General features: G+C 42.0%; 1 protein-coding gene and 1 long non-coding RNA gene across 9 annotated transcripts in view; one reads left to right on the top strand and one right to left on the bottom strand.

The window, feature by feature from the left end:
- The window catches only part of LOC138354935 (uncharacterized), a 125,034-nt gene that overhangs the window by 39,164 nt on the left and 65,870 nt on the right, over positions 1-20,000 (top strand). The gene's annotated exons all lie outside the window — the stretch shown is intronic.
- The window catches only part of LOC123771002 (F-box/LRR-repeat protein 20), a 90,760-nt gene that overhangs the window by 37,797 nt on the left and 32,963 nt on the right, over positions 1-20,000 (bottom strand). For 2 of the 8 annotated variants that reach the window (XM_069309446.1, XM_069309448.1), the window contains one exon: positions 17,678-17,838. The exons of 4 other annotated variants lie outside the window; for them this stretch is intronic. In XM_069309446.1, the coding sequence (XP_069165547.1) occupies positions 17,678-17,838 (161 nt within the window). Of the gene's footprint in view, positions 1-10,193; positions 10,355-17,677; positions 17,839-20,000 lie in introns of those variants that run through there. 2 more of the 8 variants (XM_069309450.1, XM_069309447.1) reach the window with 2 other exon arrangements.

The raw sequence follows: 20,000 nt of genomic DNA, 5'->3' as shown, positions 1-20,000 counted from the left end.
TGGAAGGGGTCAGAATAAGGATTTGGGATGGGACGGAGGGGAAGGAATGGTGCCCAACCACTTGGACGGTCGGGGATTGAACGCCGACCTGCATGAAGCGAGACCGTTGCTCCACCGTCCAGCCCAAGTAGTTGAGCAGGGAAGATGGTGGTGAACTAAATCCACAGTTTGAAAATCAGATATAATAAATTAACGGAGGGATTAGAATAGTTGCACAAGACACAAAATTCAGATTCTATACATGGATTTAAGGTCGATTTAATCTATAGACCTTAAATCCCCTGTATAGCCAACCCGTTCTCGCACTTTCTTAGTCAATATTGACTTATTAAATATGTGCATATGTGACATACTTAACATACTAGTTTGCCTTGAAACGCTTCATAGAAAACGCCGACCTTACCTAACCTTCTTAGTATGTTAAGATAAGCATCTTATTGCTTCGTAATTACAATTATTACTTAACCTATTACAGGTATAGGTTAAGTAATAATTGTAATTACGAAGCAAAAAGATGCTTATCTTAACATACTAATAAGGTTAGGTAAGGTCGGTGTTTTCTATGAAGCTTTTCAAGGTAAACTAGTATGTTTAGTATATCACATATGCACGTATTTAATAAGTCAATATTTACTATACAAAAGTGCAAGAACGGTTTGGTATAGCAGGGGGGATTTAAGGTCGATAGGCGGGACCCAGGAGCTGAACCCTGGCAGTGATGAACATGTGAACACTGGCAGAAGGGTACAGAAGGGGTGAACAGCGATGGTATGAAGATGTTCGTGATCCAGGCTGTGAATCGCTACACTTTATCTCCAGGACCAAAATAGTACCTCGTGCAGTAGCCCGCGTAATTTGTAGTAAAGTATGGAATACTTTTGTGTTAATACTCAACACGCCATGCTCGGTGACGTGATAATGTGAGGGTGTTGCTGCTATTATGAGTTTTATTTTCGGCAAGAGAGAATGAGAGAGAATGAGCGCCAAAGAGGGAACGAGAGTGTGCCGAGGTCAAACCGCACACAATCCCAAGGTTTTAAAGACAGTAAAAAAATGCATTTTGAAAAATGACTGCGGAGGATTCTTAATTTTACGGCAATGCCTAAAAATAGTGCAAAATAAGGGCATAAATAAGGCGATGGTGCATGGTTTAAGTAACTAAAGTTTAAGATTATAGGCCAAGATGCACAAGGTAGATCTAGTCACTCAGTCTCTACATTGCTTCTCAGGTTGGCTCCTCTTGACATAAATGCACTCCACTCGTTTCTCTTTGAAACTGCCTATTCCAGTTAAATGGCCGAGGCTTTCATCATCCGGGAATCTCACGCCATCAAAGCCTCCAGATCCTGAAATGGATAATTGCCTGCAGGCAGGTCTTGACTGTAGGGCGGGTTAGTCAGGGGTTCTGATCCCTGAATAACCCCCTCAAGAACCCTTATATTCTGCCCTATCATTGCTATGTAGAAAATACCTTAGGTCTGTGCCCATAAATTACAACCAACAATGCACGTCTGTCCATCACGCGACTGGGTTAATGGCCACATTATCCCCCACTATACCTGCCCCTGCTTACCCCCATACACTTAGTAACGTAACGTAACATCAACATTCTGATGATGATAAAGAAGTAAATAATCAACACGAAAACTGTAGTTAAAACAAATTTTTAGATGTAGATATCAATAGTGAAATTATAAATTAAGTCGAAGGGGTGATGAACAAAACCTTTGACAAAACTCCTCGCTAGCAATAACTATGGTATCAATGGTTTTACATGATGACTATAAGATCCTTAGTTAACTACCGAGTCTTCCACTTACTAATTTGTATATCATTTGGCTGAAAACTAGAAAATTATGTCGTGTGTGACTGTGCTCCCAGATGCACAAGAATCATTAGTTCGTCTGGTTGGGAGAATGAAGTTGTCGCTCCGGTTCTGTTTTTAAATTATTATTGTTGACTGTTTTGCTCGCTTTCCGCATTTCCTTAATAAAGGGTATAAGGGATTTAAGGCTAGAAGGGAGTCGGTGAGATATATTGTTTCTTGCTTTTAATGAACTGCTGGTTACATATATTAGAAGCTCGAGGAAAGAATCCAGTAGTTCTCTTTCGTCTTGTCCCATTATCACAGAATCAAAATTATCTTACGAAAACGATCTCGTTTATTTTTACATATCTTGATATTTGGACGAAACGAGGAAAAATTACTAGAATATGTCTTCTAGCTTTTTTTTTTGCAGGGATATTCCTGCGCGGGCCCTAAGCCTCTGGCTGGCCCACTAAGTGTTGCTTGTTTCTGTTTTACTTGGGCGGAGTATGAGTATTTATGACTCGTATGGTCGCTTCAGTAAGATTTTGCCATATGTGTTTAACAACTTCTTCTGCTCTGTTGAATCTAAGTTGAAATCTTAATGGGTTTGTAACTGTGCACTGTGTTAGATAATGTTCTAGTGGTCTGTTGTGGTTGTAACTGTGCACTGTGTTAGATAATGTTCCAGTAGTCTGTTGTGGTTGTAACTGTGCACTGTGTTAGATAATGTTCCAGTGGTCTGTTGTGGTTGTAACTGTGCACTGTGTTAGATAATGTTCCAGTGGTCTGTTGTGGTTGTAACTGTGCACTGTGTTAGATAATGTTCCAGTGGTCTGTTGTGGTTGTAACTGTGCACTGTGTTAGATAATGTTCCAGTGGTCTGTCTGGCATTTCTCCACAGTGCTGACATTTCCTCTCATCTTCCGGAACCTGTAAGCCTATTTCCCATGCACATGGGTATCCAAGCCTGATGCGATGTAAGTGTACTTCTGTTGCTCTAAGTATTTCCTTGATGACGGGTGCCAATATGTCGCTGATTCCTTCCTAAACCATAAATACTTTACATCCTTCACTGGAGGAAGCAAAGAGCAAGAATACACACAAAAATCACAATAACGTGATATATCAAATGAACAGCTCCACAAGGGCCGTGATGAGGGTTCGAACCTACACACGGGATGTTCCTAGATGCGCCTTAGTCTTAGCATGTGAGGGTTCGAACCCTCACCACGGCCCTTGCGGATTTGTTCATTTAAAGAGTAAGAAATCAAGAGAAGATCAACAGCGAGGACTCCTCCTGTCAAAACAGACAGCAAATAATATAACCAATGACAGCAGTGAAGCAAATGTTGGGGATTGTGCAGAAGTAATTATTAATAGAAGGCACCAAACCGGGAAGGTTATGTAGCAGGATTGTGCAGAAGACATCTACGGTTATCAAAAGCCTTCTCATAGGTATATCTAGTCACAACATCGTCACCACTGCGAAGGTGACCAAAATAGAATATTGTCATCGGTATTTACAGAACACTCAAACTTTAGGTATGCAACGAGACCCGTCCCGGAATTGCAAGGATTGAAGTATTAGGATAGGTTGAGAGAGCTGAGCCTCACCACACTATGTGAAACAGAATCGAGGAAACTTAATAACGACATAGAGGATTCTGATATATACAGGGCTGATATATAGGAGCTGATATACAGGGCTGATAAAGAGGAAATGTTAAGCATTAGTTAGGGGTAGAAGTTAACTACCCCTAATTAATATATATATATTTTTAAATAACATGGATTAAAACTTTTGGTTCGGATGAGTCACAGGGATATTAGAGAGAACATTTTTATCTTTAGAGAAGCGAGCAAGTGGAATATCTCTTATCACTAGAGAGAGAGAGAGTAGATTCCAATTCATTAAGCTGTTTAAAAAGTATATACAGCTCAAGAAAAAGCGTGAAGGCCAGGAGCCACTGCATTAGTCAACCGACAGCTGGTAAGGTGACCTCAGGAGCTTGCGCTCGACCTTGCACCCGGAGAAGATAAACTTGTTCAAGGATTGATGGGGGTGAGGTTTTAGATTTTAGCCGCGTAACGTGGTGGAGGTGGGGTCCCTCGATTGTTTCAAGCGTAGGTTGGACATGTATATGAGTGGGATTGGCTGGTTATAGATAGGAGCTGCCTCGTATGGGCCAATAGGCCTTCTGCAGTTACCTATGTTCTTAAGTTCTTATGAGGGGTGATGGAGTCCGAGGCGTGGGTGTGCAGCCCGTTTACTGAGGGAGTAAATCCAAGCAAAGAGAGTGAGAGGCGAGTGGGGAGTGGTGGTGCTGGAGAGGATGTTTGGACGAGGGGAGAAAGGGGGTTAATTAAAGAGTGGGGAGATGACTTGGGATCAAAGAGAGGGGGACTGGTGGTAGGGAGGGAGTTTGTGGCATCATTTGGGTGATGTCAGGCGTAATTAATTGCGAGTCCGGGTTGTAAAATGAGCCGTAATACTTGATCGTGATATTGAAATCTTAGACGAATTTTAGACACACACGTTTATTGATTATCTCTTATGAGATTAGATTCATACATGTGTTCATCTATAATTTTCAGGTTTAAGGCCTATCGGCTGTTAGATCAATTTGGTCTACGTTCTCAAATCAAAATCGGGGATCTCGGGTTCGATCCCTGAGCTGGACAGAATTTGTTGGACACGTTTCCATTCACCTGATTTCTCTGTTCACCTAGCTGTAAATAAGGTACCTGGGAATTAGGTAATCGTTGTGGCTTGCATCCTTGGGAGGGTCGATTCTAGGCCAAGATCAGTAACTTCTAGTTACTGACAATTGTTACTGACAATTATTACTGGAATTATTACTAACTTAAGTATACTTTAATCCCAAATAGATTTTGGGATTATGTTAAGCGGGGGACCAAAAAATCGTCTCTAATGCGTTGTGTGCGCTGTTCTCCGAGGCTAAGGGTCCCCTTCTTTCACCCAGATACCCCCTTCCCCCATTTTATATATATATATATATATATATATATATATATATATATATATATATATATATATATATATATATATATATATATATATATATATATATATGTCGTACCTAGTAGCCAGAACGCACTTCTCAGCCTACTATGCAAGGCCCGATTTGCCTAATAAGCCAAGTTTTCCTGAATTATTATATTTTCTCTAATTTTTTTTATTGGAGTTAAAATTAACGTAGATATATGACCGAACCTAACCAACCCTACCTAATCTAACCTAACCTATCTTTATAGGTTAGGTTAGGTAGCTGAAAAAGTTAGGTTAGGTAGTCGAAAAACAATTAATTCATGAAAACTTGGCTTATTAGGCAAATCGGGCCTTGCATAGTAGGCTGAGAAGTGCGTTCTAGCTACTAGGTACGACATATATATATATATATATATATATATATATATATATATATATATATATATATATATATATATATATATATATATAATTTTTTTTTTTTTGAGATATATACAAGAGTTGTTACATTCTTGTACAGCCACTAGTACGCGTAGCGTTTCGGGCAAGTCCTTAATCCTATGGTCCCTGGAATACGATCCCCGCCGCGAAGAATTGTTTTTTCATCCAAGTACACATTTTACTGTTGCGTTAAACAGAGGCTACAGTTAAGGAATTGCGCCCAGTAAATCCTCCCCGGCCAGGATACGAACCCATGACATAGCGCTCGCGGAACGCCAGGCGAGTGTCTTACCACTACACCACGGAGACTATATATATATATATATATATATATATATATATATATATATATATATATATATATATATATATATATATATATATATATATATATATATATATATATATAAATAATACACACAATATGAATAAACCAATTGGAAATATTTTGTTGAAAATAAAGAAAATCACTCGGCCTATTAGGCAAATCGGGCCTTGTATAGTAGGCCAAGAAGTGCATTCTGGCTACTAGGTACATTATATATATATATAATATATATATATATATATATATATATATATATATATATATATATATATATATATATATATATATATATATATATATATAATATATATAAAAAGGCGATAATTTGCCATGCCAGTTATAGTTTAATATTGTCAACAAACGCCAGGAGCACCAATAGTCACGGGGTTGTCGCACTTGCCGTCAGCTGCCAGCACCAACTGCCAAAATGTAAACATTGGCAAGCAGACATTCTGAGCGCTGCCAGACGTGCGATAGTATGGCTGCTGTGCAGTTACCTTTTTAGATTAACGATTATTTTAAGGATTTTATGAAGTTTTTATATATACTCTTTTTTTTACTTTTTATATCAGGCTATAATTTAATATACACACACACACACACACACACATATATATATATATATATATATATATATATATATATATATATATATATATATATATATATATATATATATATATATATATATATATATATACGTTCCTGTTTCATCTGGGTAGAAATACTGTCAGTTTTCATAAAATGTGGGATATTTACCTTTTGAACGTTTTCTGTTTATTTTATCATTGTTGTGGCACTATTGATCAACTAGTTATAATGGAACATATATTTTACATAGCTATACATTTTGTCGTGTCGTAAAACATATTAATCTTTTATATTTAACGGTTGGCGTTTCTTTTAGCTTTTGCTTCCGTGAATTCTTAAAATAGTAACAGGAATGTGAGCCATACTTAAGCACCCTGTAACCATGGCGCTTGCTGCCAAATGTATAAAGATTGCTTTGAAATTACGTGTGTATGGGGGCTCGGCTCACAGCGTGAATCATACCCAGTGGAATTAATAAACATGATGGTATACCCGTTACAAGATCATAGAGTGCTTTGTAAACTTTCAACAGACGAATTCGGCACAAATCCGTTGATATCAGGCCTCAAAGGAAGCTGTTTGATACTACCTAGACTGTATGGCTTTTAATCATGCCATACGCTTACGCTATGTAGCAGTAATATGAACAAGTTTCGACTGAAGGCAATGTTCTAGGAGCATTCATTGTCTAATACATGTAGGGTCGCTAAGGCGGATATACACAGTCAACTAGTATCTGTTAGAAAGGAATTATTCATTCAGTAGGGAATATAGTTCGCAATATATAAAATTATGCAAATAATACGACGCTAAATGTATCTCATTCATTCATTTTAGATTAAATTTGACGATTTTTTTCGAAATACATATGATTTATAAAAACCTTAGTGGGTACATAAAACATATTAAATAATATTAATACAGTGGAGAGAGAGATTTTTTATGAGTAAAAGATAAATCAGGTACGTTCACGAACTCTCCATGGTAACTGCTTTCTGGGGGGGGGGGTGTCGGAGGAACTTGGTGGTGCTTTGACAATTCAGAGGATAGTCGAGTGTGGCTTGTGACTCGCCTCCTCTACCTAAAGGGTAGAAGGAGACCGGACTGTGTACGTAACCTCTAGTAAGAGAATATTGAAATTGAAATATGTTTATTGAGGTAAAATACACACAAAGGGTTGAGGTAGCTCAAGCTATTCTCACCCCGTTCAGTACAACGTGTTAATACATACATAGACACACATCACAAACAATAAACATATTACCAAACATTCTGAGAGATAAACATATACATTTCCTAAGAGAATACTTGCACCGTATATGGACTCGACAGAGCTTCCGGGTAGCAACAAGCGAACCTGGTGCTCGTCATCCCATGGGTGTTGTTTTAGATGACGGAGTAGGTAATGCCCCCCTTATTAAACCCAAGACCATTCCTTATAGGCACTCTTGAACCTGATATTAGCTAGACACCTCGGAAAGCTCACCTTAAACCTAACCTTGACCACCCTGTAAGGGCATCCTCCACCCCCACTCTACTTCAGTGTTGGTACAAATATCAGCAAGTATGATAGTAGATGCCAAGCAGCTCATCGTAATCTATCGATTTCAGTAAAAAATATGTGTACCCCTTATTAAGAAGGCTGGTGCAACTGCTGCATAAGTATTCCCAACGCTGAACATTAGAGCTGGAGATCGTATATATATCCACTATAAATATTATTACACAAATTAGTAATGTCAGGAATAAAATATAACTAAATGGCGGTAAATATAATGCAGAAATAACTTGAGTTTTCCACTTTAATGTATCCGTAATTACTGAACCAGCATTGCTTGCAAATGTCTTGCTTAATCTTCTATTTGCACTCTTAATCACCTGAATACCTTACCAACAAGACAGCCATTCTAAAATGTATCAACGAGTGTCTTTTCCCCCACGCATAATATTATACACAATAATTTAATTACGCTTTCTGTACCAGATTGTTCTGTCATTATGCAAGGCCACAGCAGATAGGCAGGGAAGGGAACTATCAGGCGCCAAGCCATCACGACTATATAACCCTTGGAAGGCCTAAGGATTGGGGATGGGCCGGGGGGTGGAGGAAGGAATGGTGCCCAACCACTTGGACGGTCTGGGATTGAACGGCGACCTGCATGAAGCGAGACCGTCGCTCTACCATCCAGTCCATAGGCAGGATGGGAGTCACTTTAAGATGATTCTTCACATGCTAGAACTAACATTAGATGTTACTAAAATACACAAAATTATGGAGTGCATTTCGGGCAAGTTCTAGCTTACAAACTTCAAAGTAAAGTTTAACAAGTGACAAAAGCCACTTTCCTGATAAACGGATATACGATCATCAGCTCTATTAAGTTTTTATCAGATATTGAAAAAATATGAAATAGCATTAAATTTTGTATTTAATAAAGAATTTTCGTTGCAAAGGAATTGAGGTAATGATGCAATAGTTTTGATTTTTTTTTTATCGTGAACGAATTGCTCTCACAAAGATATGGGCCGCATTTATGTCATGTAACCTGCGATTAAATTAACTTTGAATTGTTTGCTCTCCTTGGGTGAGTTGAGTATAATTCTGGATAAACTCATTTCAATGTAAATACTGTACAAGCAAAATTCAGTTTCTAGAGATGTGTTTTCTGCGTGCTTTATCTTTGGAATCTGACTTCAAATGTACACTATACATTCTAAACCAGAGTTGTGTTAATTCAAAACTTCCTTAACTGGAAACTTGTGCACTTGGAGTTTTTGAATGACTAAAAGTAAATCGGAAAATGTTTTTTTAATAGTGGTATTATTGCACAAATAAGTCACATTAACGTGATGTATAATGAGAAAATCAGTTCCAACTGATGTTTTCATTGATGCTTCACTTTTATGTACCGTAATTTATTCGTACACCTGAAGTAACCATTGTAACCTGCCCCCCCCCCTCCCATCCCCCCCCATTGTTGGGGGGGGGGTATGGGAGGGGGGGGGCGAGACCTACCTCCTGTACACAGGTAATGTGTTAAAACCTTGTTTTGGTATGATCTCGATGCCTCAAGATGGCAAGAATCCACACTGCCTCGGGGATTCAGTTTAATCCTAAGTTATATAACTTGTAGCATATCGTGGTCCAGTGGTTTGACGCGTGTGCTCGGGAGAACCCCAGGGTGGGTGCGGGTTCGAATCCTCCTCATTGGTATCGTTATTGGCTGTGCTATTATTTGTATTATGTTTGATTTTATTATGTCTTAATTTAGGGTTATTACAAGGTTCTTACACGCTTGCGAAGCTGACATGATGGGCCACAGCGAGTATGTCATTGTATCTCAAGATGTTGCTCCGGTGACGAAGGCCACATCTCCATACACTATCTTCATTGTAACCCTCTTCACTACTCGGCAATCACTGTGTTCATCCTTATTACACGTGACCATCATCAATGTATCCGTTTTAAGAACATCTAATCTTCAACAGTAATCTTATATACACACACTACCATTCCCATCCCTTATCATCTTCACTATATACCGTCTTCGCTGAAATTATCTTCACTATCCAAGCACCGCCGCGTACCCCATCTATAACCTTTATCATCACCACCTTCCCTCTCCTTCACCACCTTCTCTCTCGTTTACCTCATTGATTGCTGTAACCTATCTTCACTTCACAATGTCTACATCAGCAAATAAAGTACCTAAGACAAAATAACACTTAATAATCATGTAGAAATAATATGCTGGACCATCCCTGAACAACCAGATACTCTGCAAGGTTTGGTGAGAGGGCAGTTCCTGGGGACCTGGCCTCCACCCCCACACAGATACATTCTCTGTTGTTGATATATATATGTTACGTACTTACCTCATGTACGCTAATACCATGCTTTAGTTCTGTAGTCTGGGATCTCCCAGCACCTTATATGTTGAGTAAGCTTACCATGCATTCACGTCTGGTGGTGTACATGTGACCCACACTTTCATTCAGTCGTCTGAGCTTACCCTACATCGCTCCATGAGTAGGTCAATAGCTAAGAAGGTCTCGCCTACGCCGCTGATGGTGAAGTCGATGATGTGAGCCTGGATGAGACTGTGGAGGTGATGCCTGCGAAGCCGGCCCACCTCCCTCATCATGTCCATGAGGCCCAGGTTGATGAGGGGGGCTGTGGAAGGTACCCATGTTGTGAGTGGGCCTTCTTGCACGGGGATTAATGGGAGGGGAGGGGACTGGACATAGGAGAGAAAAGGGAGGGAGAGGGGGGTAAGAGTTATTTGTACAAAATACTGTTGCAGTCCTGTGTTGGGTCTTATTTACAGGTATCGGGTCGTGAGAGGGCACTAATTCTTAATGGGACTACGTGGGGTACCTAAGGTGAGCACAGTTCTACGTAGGCCTTCATTCGTGGGGGTCGGGAAGAGAGTAGAGGCTGTTAAAGGGTAGACATAATTTTTGCTAGGTTGTCATGAGTGCTGGGAGGTCGAGGGGACGTTGCTGTTGTAGACGATCCCTTGATTCGGTGGGGTTGTAGGAGAATGGGTAGGGGAAGTTAATTGTGGAGGTTGTTGGCCCCATGTTTTTAATGGGGGTTATCTGGTGAGGGGAAGGGGGTTAAGAGGTAGAGGTATGAGACGGGGGAAAGTTCCTGCAGTTGGGGGGGCTACGAGCGAGGGGAAACACTGCCTACAAGTAAATGTAAGATTGGGGGGAAATAGGGGACAGTAAAAAAAATTGAAATGCTGAAGAAGCGGGACTGAAATTGGGTGCGCTTAAAATGAGGGATACTGAAAAGTGGAGTGTTGAAGAAGTGAATGCTAATGGTGATATTAAAGGGGGATATTCAAGAGGGTGTTGAACAAAAAGAGGACACTGAAGTGAAGGGGATATTAAAGAAGTGGACGATAAAGAATAGGTTACTAAATAATGGGATGCTGAAAACAGTTGGCACTGAAGAAGGGGCTCTGAAAGAGAAGACGCTGAAGGTAACGCCGAGGAAAGGGATGCTGAAGAAGTAGATGCTGAAGACTGTCATCCACGCTGCTGAAGAATTGAGCTATCTATCCCCCTTTCCGAACGTTCTTCAACGCATGCCACAAGCAGTACACCCTTACTGACATAGTGACTGACATAGTCTCAGCTATGTCAATAACCTAGTTTCGTGAGTATCATAGTGTCTCAGTGGGGTTACCTGCACCCAGTCCTCTCCAGAGGTCCCAACGTCACTGAACTGATGTACAACATTGCCCGAACCTAACTTAACCGAGGATCACGAATATAAAACGGAAAATCACGTAAATTTCCCTAGCTGTTATGAGTTCAAGTACAACAGTATTTGGCCTTAGGGACATATACACGTAAAAATGCGATATTCGAGAGGACATATTTGTTAGTGACTCCTGAGTAATGAATGGGCCAACTCGTACAAAAAAGTACTGTTCCGGCACGTTCACCGCGAGCAGGAAAATTGCCCATACTGAGAGCACCAGACCATAAAACAACTTATGTTGCCCAACGACATGTCACGATATCAATGTTCATAATTTTTTTTAGACAGGATTTATTTGATATTACAAGGGGGTTATATAGTATCACATACGCATAGATTTTATCAGCGTCTTTCATACCCTTCTTGAAGTGGGTAGAATGTAATTATGTGTTAATTGGCTGTTGATTGCTGGTGTTGACTTTTTGATGTGTAGGGCCTCGCTGATGTCGAGTCTCCTGCTGTCGCTGTATCTATCGATAATTTGTGTTGTTAAGATTTCCCGAGTGATGGTCTGGTTGTGTGAGGAGCTTATATGCTCCTTGATGGAGCTCTGTTGTTTGCGCATTGTTAATCGCCCAGAAAGAGACGTTACTGTCTTGCCTATATACTGAGATCTTTGGGGCTGACAGTCCCCAAGAGGGCATGTGAAGGCATAGACGACGTTGGTTTCTTTCAAGGCGTTCTGTTTGATGTCTGGAGAGTTCTTCATGAGTAGATTGGCCGTTTTCTTGTTTATGGCTATCAAAAAGTCAACACCAGCAATCAACAGCCAATTAACACATAATTACATTCTACCCACTTCAAGACCCCGAACCAACACAGGCAAAAACAGTAAATACGCAATGAACCCATTGATTCGTGTTGTCACCTCACCCAAATAAATATAAATTATATATATATATATATATAATATATATATATATATATATATATATATATATATATATATATATATATATATATATATATATATATATATATATATATATATATATATATATATATTATATAAAATTATAAACCTGAATGGTACTCAGGCTGTGTGTGTCTGGGAATATTTATATGGAAATATTTTTTCCGTTAAATATTTCCTTAAAGGTGGTTCATTTCGCCTTTTCCCGTGTTCTCTTCGTATTTTTATTTATTTTTGTATGGTGTAAACTCAGCTAAGCAACTTCAAAATGAAATACAACGAGAAATGAATGTGGAAGTCATTTCCATTAACCACCCTGGAGATGGAAAGGTGGGGTTAAGGAGCTATTGCTCGACCCTGTAAACACAACTATGTTAGTACACCCACTCCACTCTGCCAGCACAAATTTCAGTTCAGGTTTGATTGAGACCAAAAATTTGCCGAATGAAAATCGGCAAAAAATGGTCGAAAAATCGTTCATTTTTTCCGATAACGGCTCTAAATGACCAACGTCACGCCCGCCATGTCACCAGTAACCCCGCCTCTATACCCCCTCCCCCCTCCCTCCTTGACTACTACACCCCCCTCCCTCCTTGACTACTACACCCCCCTCCCTCCTTGACTACTACACCCCCCTCCCTCCTTGACTACTACACCCCCCCTCCCTCCTTGACTACTACACCCCCCTCCCTCCTTGACTACTACACCCCCTCCCTCTTTGACTACTACACCCCCCTCCCTCCTTGACTACTACACCCCCTCCCTCCTTGACTACTACACCCCCCCTCCCTCCTTGACTACTACACACCCCTCCCTCCTTGACTACTACACCCCCCCTCCCTCCTTGACTACTACACCCCCCTCCCTCCTTGACTACTACACCCCCCTCCCTCCTTGACTACTACACCCCCCCTCCCTCCTTGACTATTACACCCCCCTCCCTCCTTGACTACTACACCCCCTCCCTCCTTGACTACTACACCCCCCTCCCTCCTTGACTACTACACCCCCTCCCTCCTTGACTCCTACACCCCCCTCCCTCCTTGACTACTACACCCCCTCCCTCCTTGACTACTACACCCCCTCCCTCCTTGACTACAACACCCCCCTCCCTCCTTGACTACTACACCCCCCCTCCCTCCTTGACTACTACACCCCCCTCCCTCCTTGACTACTACACCCCCTCCCTCCTTGACTACTACACCCCCCTCCCTCCTTGACTACTCCCTCCCTCCCCCCCCTCCCTCCTTGACTACTACACCCCCCTCCATGACTACTCCCTCCCTTCCATCCTCGACTATTCCCCTCCCCCCTCCCCGACTACTCCCCCCTCCCCGACTACTCCCCCCTCCCCGATTACTCCCCCCTCCCCGACTACTCCCCCCTCCCCGACTACTCCCCCCTCCCCGACTACTCCCCCCTCCCCTACTACTCCCCCCTCCCCTACTACTCCCCCCTCCCCTACTACTCCCCCCTCCCCTACTACTCCCCCCTCCCCTACTACTCCCCCCTCCCCTACTACTTCCCCCTCCCCTACTACTTCCCCCTCCCCGAATACTCCCCCCTACTACCCCCCCTCCCCTACTACCCCTCCCCCCTCCCCTACTACCCCTCCCCCCTCCCCTACTACCCCCCTCCTCCCCTACTACCCCCCCCTTCCCCTACTACCCCCCCTTCCCCTACTACCCCCCCTTCCCCTACTACCCCCCCTCCCCTACTACCCCCCTCCCCTACTACCCCCCCCTACTACCCCCCCTCCCCTACTACCCCCCTCCCCTACTACCCCCCTCCCCTACTACCCCCCCCCTCCCCTACTACCCCCCCTCCCCTACTACCCCCCTCCCCTACTACCCCCCCCCTCCCCTACTACCCCCCCTCCCTCCCCTACTACCCCCCTTTCCCCTACTACCCCCCTTTCCCCTACTACCCCCCCCCCCTCCCCTACTACCCCCCCTCCCCTACTACCCCCCCTCCCCTACTACCCCCTCCCCTAATACTCCCCCACCCTCCTCGATTACTCCCCCCCCCTCCCCGACTACACCCCCCCCTTTACCCCCCCCAGCCTCTACTCAGGCCACCGCTCACCAAATATTTCCCCCCTAACACGCCAGAATACAAGGCAGTATCAGCTTTCTCTGTTGATGTGTCAGTGTTTCTGTGGTTTTTATCTCCCATGTATACCGGTCTCTTGGTTTTTACCTGTCATGTATACTGGTATCTTGGTTCTTATCTGCCATGTATACTGGTTTCTTGGTTTTAACTGACATGTATACTGGTCTCTTGGTTTTTATCTGCCATGTGTACTGGTCTCTTGGTTTTTATCTGCCATGTATACTGGTCTCTTGGTTTTTATCTCCCATGTATACTGGTCTCTTTGTTTTTATCTGCCATGTATAATGGTCTCTTGGTTTTTATGACATGTATACTGGTCTCTTGGTTCTTATCTGCCATGTATACTGGTCTCTTGGTTCTTATCTGCCATGTATACTGGTCTCTTGGATTACTGGTCAATTTATGCTTGCCTGTTTTTATTTCTTTATCATTCTCACGTGTACAAAACCGTGTTCCTAAATGCTAATCTTGATCTAAAACGTTTCTTTGACAAGTGTTATAGAACCCATGAGCACCACACCATAAAAATATCTGATATCCCCAGAGTCAAACTAAATCTGTGTAAACACTACATGCAAATAAAAGGGTCCAGTATTTGGCACCCACTCCCTGACAAACTAAAAAAATTATATATGCAAAAGTAAAACCAAAAAGTACCTTATTTCATCATGTGCAGACGAGGAGTCAGAATAACGTAGCTGAAGTATGTTGACCAGACCACACACTAGAAGGTGAAGGCCCTGGAAACACAAACCGAAACTGTCTCTATTTTCCGCTTGTTACAACTTGTAATAAAGTTGTTACATCTTGGCGTAACGTGTTTATGACGTATTAGAACGTTGTTACAATTTGCTATATTGGTTGTTATAACTGGTTAGGAAGTGTTAAAACTTGTTCGAACATTGTACCAACGTCGTAGTTTCGGTGTGTGTTTGGCGGGGGGACGACGACGTTTCGGTCCGTCCTGGACTATTCTTAAGTCGAAACGTCGTCGTCCCTTCACTTGCTAGCGTGTGTGGTTTGGTCAACATATTTTCATCCTCTTAGTTTCCTACTTTGTGCTTCAAACTCACACTGTATCTTGTACTACCCACTTTCCCAATATTTGTACTAAAGACATATAGCTTTACTAGTGCAATCTATCAATTTATATTGTAGTTATTTGTTGATATAAAACCTTGCTATAATGTACCGTTTCATTTTAGCTGATTTGTTAGGTTATGGACCTGCCCGGAACGCTATGCTTGTTAGTGGCTTTGCATGAATGTACAAATATCAATCTTGTGTAATTTTCCCAACCCAATACCTTCTTGTGAATAAATTATTATTATTATTATTATTATTATTATTATTATTATTATTATTATTATTATTGGTATTTTGACACGAGTTCGTACAGAAACTACCGTCTTCTGTCTCTTTTTAGCAGGCTGAGCGCTTTCCCTCCTCCCCTGTCTCTTCAGGTGTTTAATTTTGTTCCATCCTGTCTAACTCTGTTCCTGTAAGTATCTGTCTACTATTCTGGCTGACAAGCAGCAGTTTCTCTTCCTGTGCCACAGTGATTGTTGTAAACAAACGACACGACGCAGCCCGCTGTGTACTTGTCACAAGATGCGTACAGCGCGTCTGGTCAGTCCGTCCTCCCCAGGTTTCCCAGCGTCAAGAAACGGTCAGTTTAAAGTGTTCTCTCTTAACTTACCAGAGGACCCAAAACAGAAAACGGGACAGTACGTCACTTTCGCCAGCCGCTTACATTTTCTAGTACGACAATTTTTGGTCTTAGGTGACGCATTACGATCGAAATGCGACGTTCTCTCTGGCTGTGGAGGGAACGTGGTGACGTGAGGAACACGCTTCCTAGGCGCCGAGGAATGACTGTTGCTTAAGTTTCGCTACCTGGAACAAAAAGCTCCAAGTAGCACGGGCTATGGTGAGCCCGTAGTCGAGGAATGGCGTATTTAACAAGCCGAATGACACCTCACGCATTGTAATTTTAAGGAAGTGTACGGCAAATATTATCTTTTAGGAACCTTCATGTCTAAGAAATAAATAAACGGGCGTATTAGCTTATTAATTAATACTGGAGAAGTCGCAAAGAATTAAATAAGAAAAATTAATTACATAGGTATACAAGTGCTTGAATTTGCAGTTTTGTACACTAGTTTGCGATGAAATGTTCAGTAGTCTTGTTTCTTAAGCTTAACAGCTAGATAAAGTAGCATTAACTCTCGAAATGTTTACATTTCTGTTGATTTGCATATTAGCTTTGATTTACACAGTTTATCTGGCCAAGAACACGGATTTTGTTTGTAATGAATATCTCAACTCAGCATCTAAGCTTAGCGTCCAACTAATAATTAATGGTTTACTCAACTAAAGTATTTAAGCTTGTTAGTTTCGAACTCATTGTTTGTCTGATATCAAGGATCTTGTTTGCTAGCTAATGGTTGTAATATCAGTTGTTAGGTATTGATAAGACTCGTTCGGTAACTAATATTTGTAAGCTCTCTGCTACCTAAACTATACAGTCACGTTAGCCGTCTACAGTTAGGAGACTCGTTTATTATCTAAGACTTGTCTAACGCTTGGTGGTTGTCGAGCAACTCCCGTGTGGCTGCCCCGCAAGTTGGAATCAGCTGGGCCAGATTCACGAAGCAGTTACGCGAGTACTTACGAACGTGTACATCTTTCCCTCAATCTTTGACGGCTTTGGTTACATTTAATACAGTTTACAAGCATGAAAACTTCCCAGTCAACTGTTGTTATTGTTATAAACAGCCTCCTGGTGCTTCGGAGCTCATTAACTGTTTAATGTTGACCAGACCACACACACTAGAAGGTGAAGGGGCGACGACGTTTCGGTTCGTCCTGGACCACTCTCAAGTCGACTTGAGAATGGTCCAGGACGGACCGAAACGTCGTCGTCCCTTCACCTTCTAGTGTGAGGTCTGGTCAACATTCTTCAGCCACGTTATTGTGACTCATCGCCTGCATAACTGTTTAATAATTGTAAACAAAGCCGCCAAAGATTGAGAAAAGATGTACTCACCTAGTGAGTACTAGGTTAGTAAGTGCTTGCGTAACTGCTTCACGAATCTGGCCCGGCCCCCAGTCAGCGTTAGTGTCACATGGGAGCCCTGATTTAGGGGAAAGGCGCCACCGGGTTACTGACCAACATCAAGACTAAGACGACTCACGAAGCATCCGGTGAGCAGGATGTCGAGGGCGGTGCAGTGATCGCCGACGGAGGAGATGGAGAAGCAGTTGATGGCGGGCTGCATCAGCATCGTCAGGTGGTGGCGGCGCAAGAAGGATTTATCCCTGATCGTCTCCATCACCCCCTCGCACAGGCAGCCCGCTGAGGACGATACCCGACCCAGTCAACCAGCAAGCAACAATTAGCCGAAGGGAACTGGGAGGGAATTTGTTAGTGTTAAGATTCGCTACCTGGAACAAAAAGTCCCAAGTAGCACGGGCTATGGTGAGCCCGTACGGGAGGGAATTTTTTGGGGATGGAGGGGGAGACTTAAAGAGACGGGGTACGTAGTAGCAAGCAGCGAGGGAAGATAATTTCAACAAGAAGGAATTGTTGGTAGGGCTGAACAGAAGCATGAATGGTGCATTTGGGATAGCGCAGGAGAAACAGAGAAGGGAAGAAGTATGAGTCCAGAATATTTACATGTAGTGAATGAGAGAGAGAGAGAGAATAAGATAAAGGAACAGTTTCAGCAACGAGAGGAATAAAATGGTAAGTAAACAAGCAGTAAAGCCGTAGAGTCGATGGTAGAAATGGAAAGAGGACACGCGGAAGAAAAAAGAAAAGGGAGATGAAAGAGGAATGCGAAGCAGAGCGAGAAACTACTGAAACGTTTGGGGATAAAAGCAAGGAGAGGGGAAAAGAAGCAACATATTCACGCCTACTGATGTAAACAGCAATCAAGGCTCGTGAGGGGAATATGCAGGGGGAGGATGGATAGATCGCGGGGTAGAGGAGAGCTGGGCGGTGATAGGGGTAGGAGGTTGGGCGGTGGGAAGGAGTAGGGGGCTTGGCAGTGGGAAGGGTAGGAGGCTGGGCGGTGGGAAGGGTTGGGAGCTGGACTGTGGGAAGGGGTAGGAGGCTTGACAGTGGGAAGGGGTTGGGAGCTGGACTGTGGGAAGGGGTAGGAGGCTTGGCAGTGGGAAGGGGTTGGGAGCTGAACCGTGGGAAAGGGTAGGAGACTGGGAGGAGGAACAGAGTAGGAAGAGGTGAACAAAAAAAAGTTCGCTGATATCTATTACGCAGGCTGGTGAAGGGGAAGAGTAGAATCAATTGCACAGTAAATAATTAGTGCATCAACAAGGTAATTTAACCAAGTACTGATAAATACTACACACACACACACACAGGTAAACAAAGCTAAAATAGATCACACACATGTGATACTGAACATGGGTTTAAATGTAACATTCACAGACCAGTCGAACACACCAGTAAAATTATTCACACAGGTGATATTAAACACGTGGATCAAACTCGACAGGAGTGTGCCAATTTGCACTCGCATACAATTAAACACAGGCAAAATTGGCCACTGAAGAAAAATTGAGTATCACAAGGGTATATTAACACTTCAACAGCCATCCGTTTCTAAGTAATGCCCTACAGGTTGTCGCCTAAAGTGCCGTTACTTAGAAAATTATTATAGATTTGAATTTCAGCATATCTCATGACTTTACTGGCGTAATATGTTTGATTTATTTTCTGGCTGTGCTAAGGTTACAGGTTACAGGTTATTTTAATAACCTAAAAATAAGGTTACAGGTTATTTTAATAACTTAAAAATAAGGTAACAGGTTATTTTAATAACCTAAAAATAAGGTAATAGGATATTTTAATAACCTAAAAATAAGGTAACAGGATATTTTAATAACCTAAAAATAAGGTTACAGATTATTTTAATAACCTAAAAATAAGGTTACAAGTTATTTTAATAACCTAAAAATAAGGTTACAGGTTATTTTAATAACCTAAAAATAAGGTTACAGGTTATTTTAATAACCTAAAAATAAGGTTACAGGTTATTTTAATAACCTAAAAATAAGCTTATAGGTTATTTTAATAACCAAAAAATAAGCTTACAGGTTATTTTTCTTAATGAGAGGATAAAGTGAAAAGTTTAAAGGAAGGCTTAGTTGTAGTAACCTTTGGGTTCACTTTGAGTTAAGAGTTCACATCGACTCTTTTTATTCAGGGGCTAGAAAGTTTAGCAGCTTGAAGACACACATGTGAATGAATGTTTGGGTGGTAGGAGTGAGTTTTGTTTAAGGGCGTGGGTAAAAAAAAATCAGGGAATTGAGTGATAAGAGGGGCAACTATTAGAGTAGGAAGGGAAGGGAACTTTCAGGATAGAGCACCCAAGCCATTACGACTATATAGCACTGGGAAGGGGTCAGGATAAGGATTAGGGATGGGATGGGGTCAGGATAAGGATTAGGGATGGGACGGGGTCAGGATAAGGATTAGGGATGGGACGGGGTCAG

This window comes from Procambarus clarkii, chromosome 65 (genome assembly GCF_040958095.1).
Source record: "Procambarus clarkii isolate CNS0578487 chromosome 65, FALCON_Pclarkii_2.0, whole genome shotgun sequence".
NCBI classification, from domain to species: Eukaryota; Metazoa; Arthropoda; class Malacostraca; order Decapoda; family Cambaridae; genus Procambarus; species Procambarus clarkii.
This window is presented reverse-complemented; position numbering and strand designations above follow the sequence as displayed.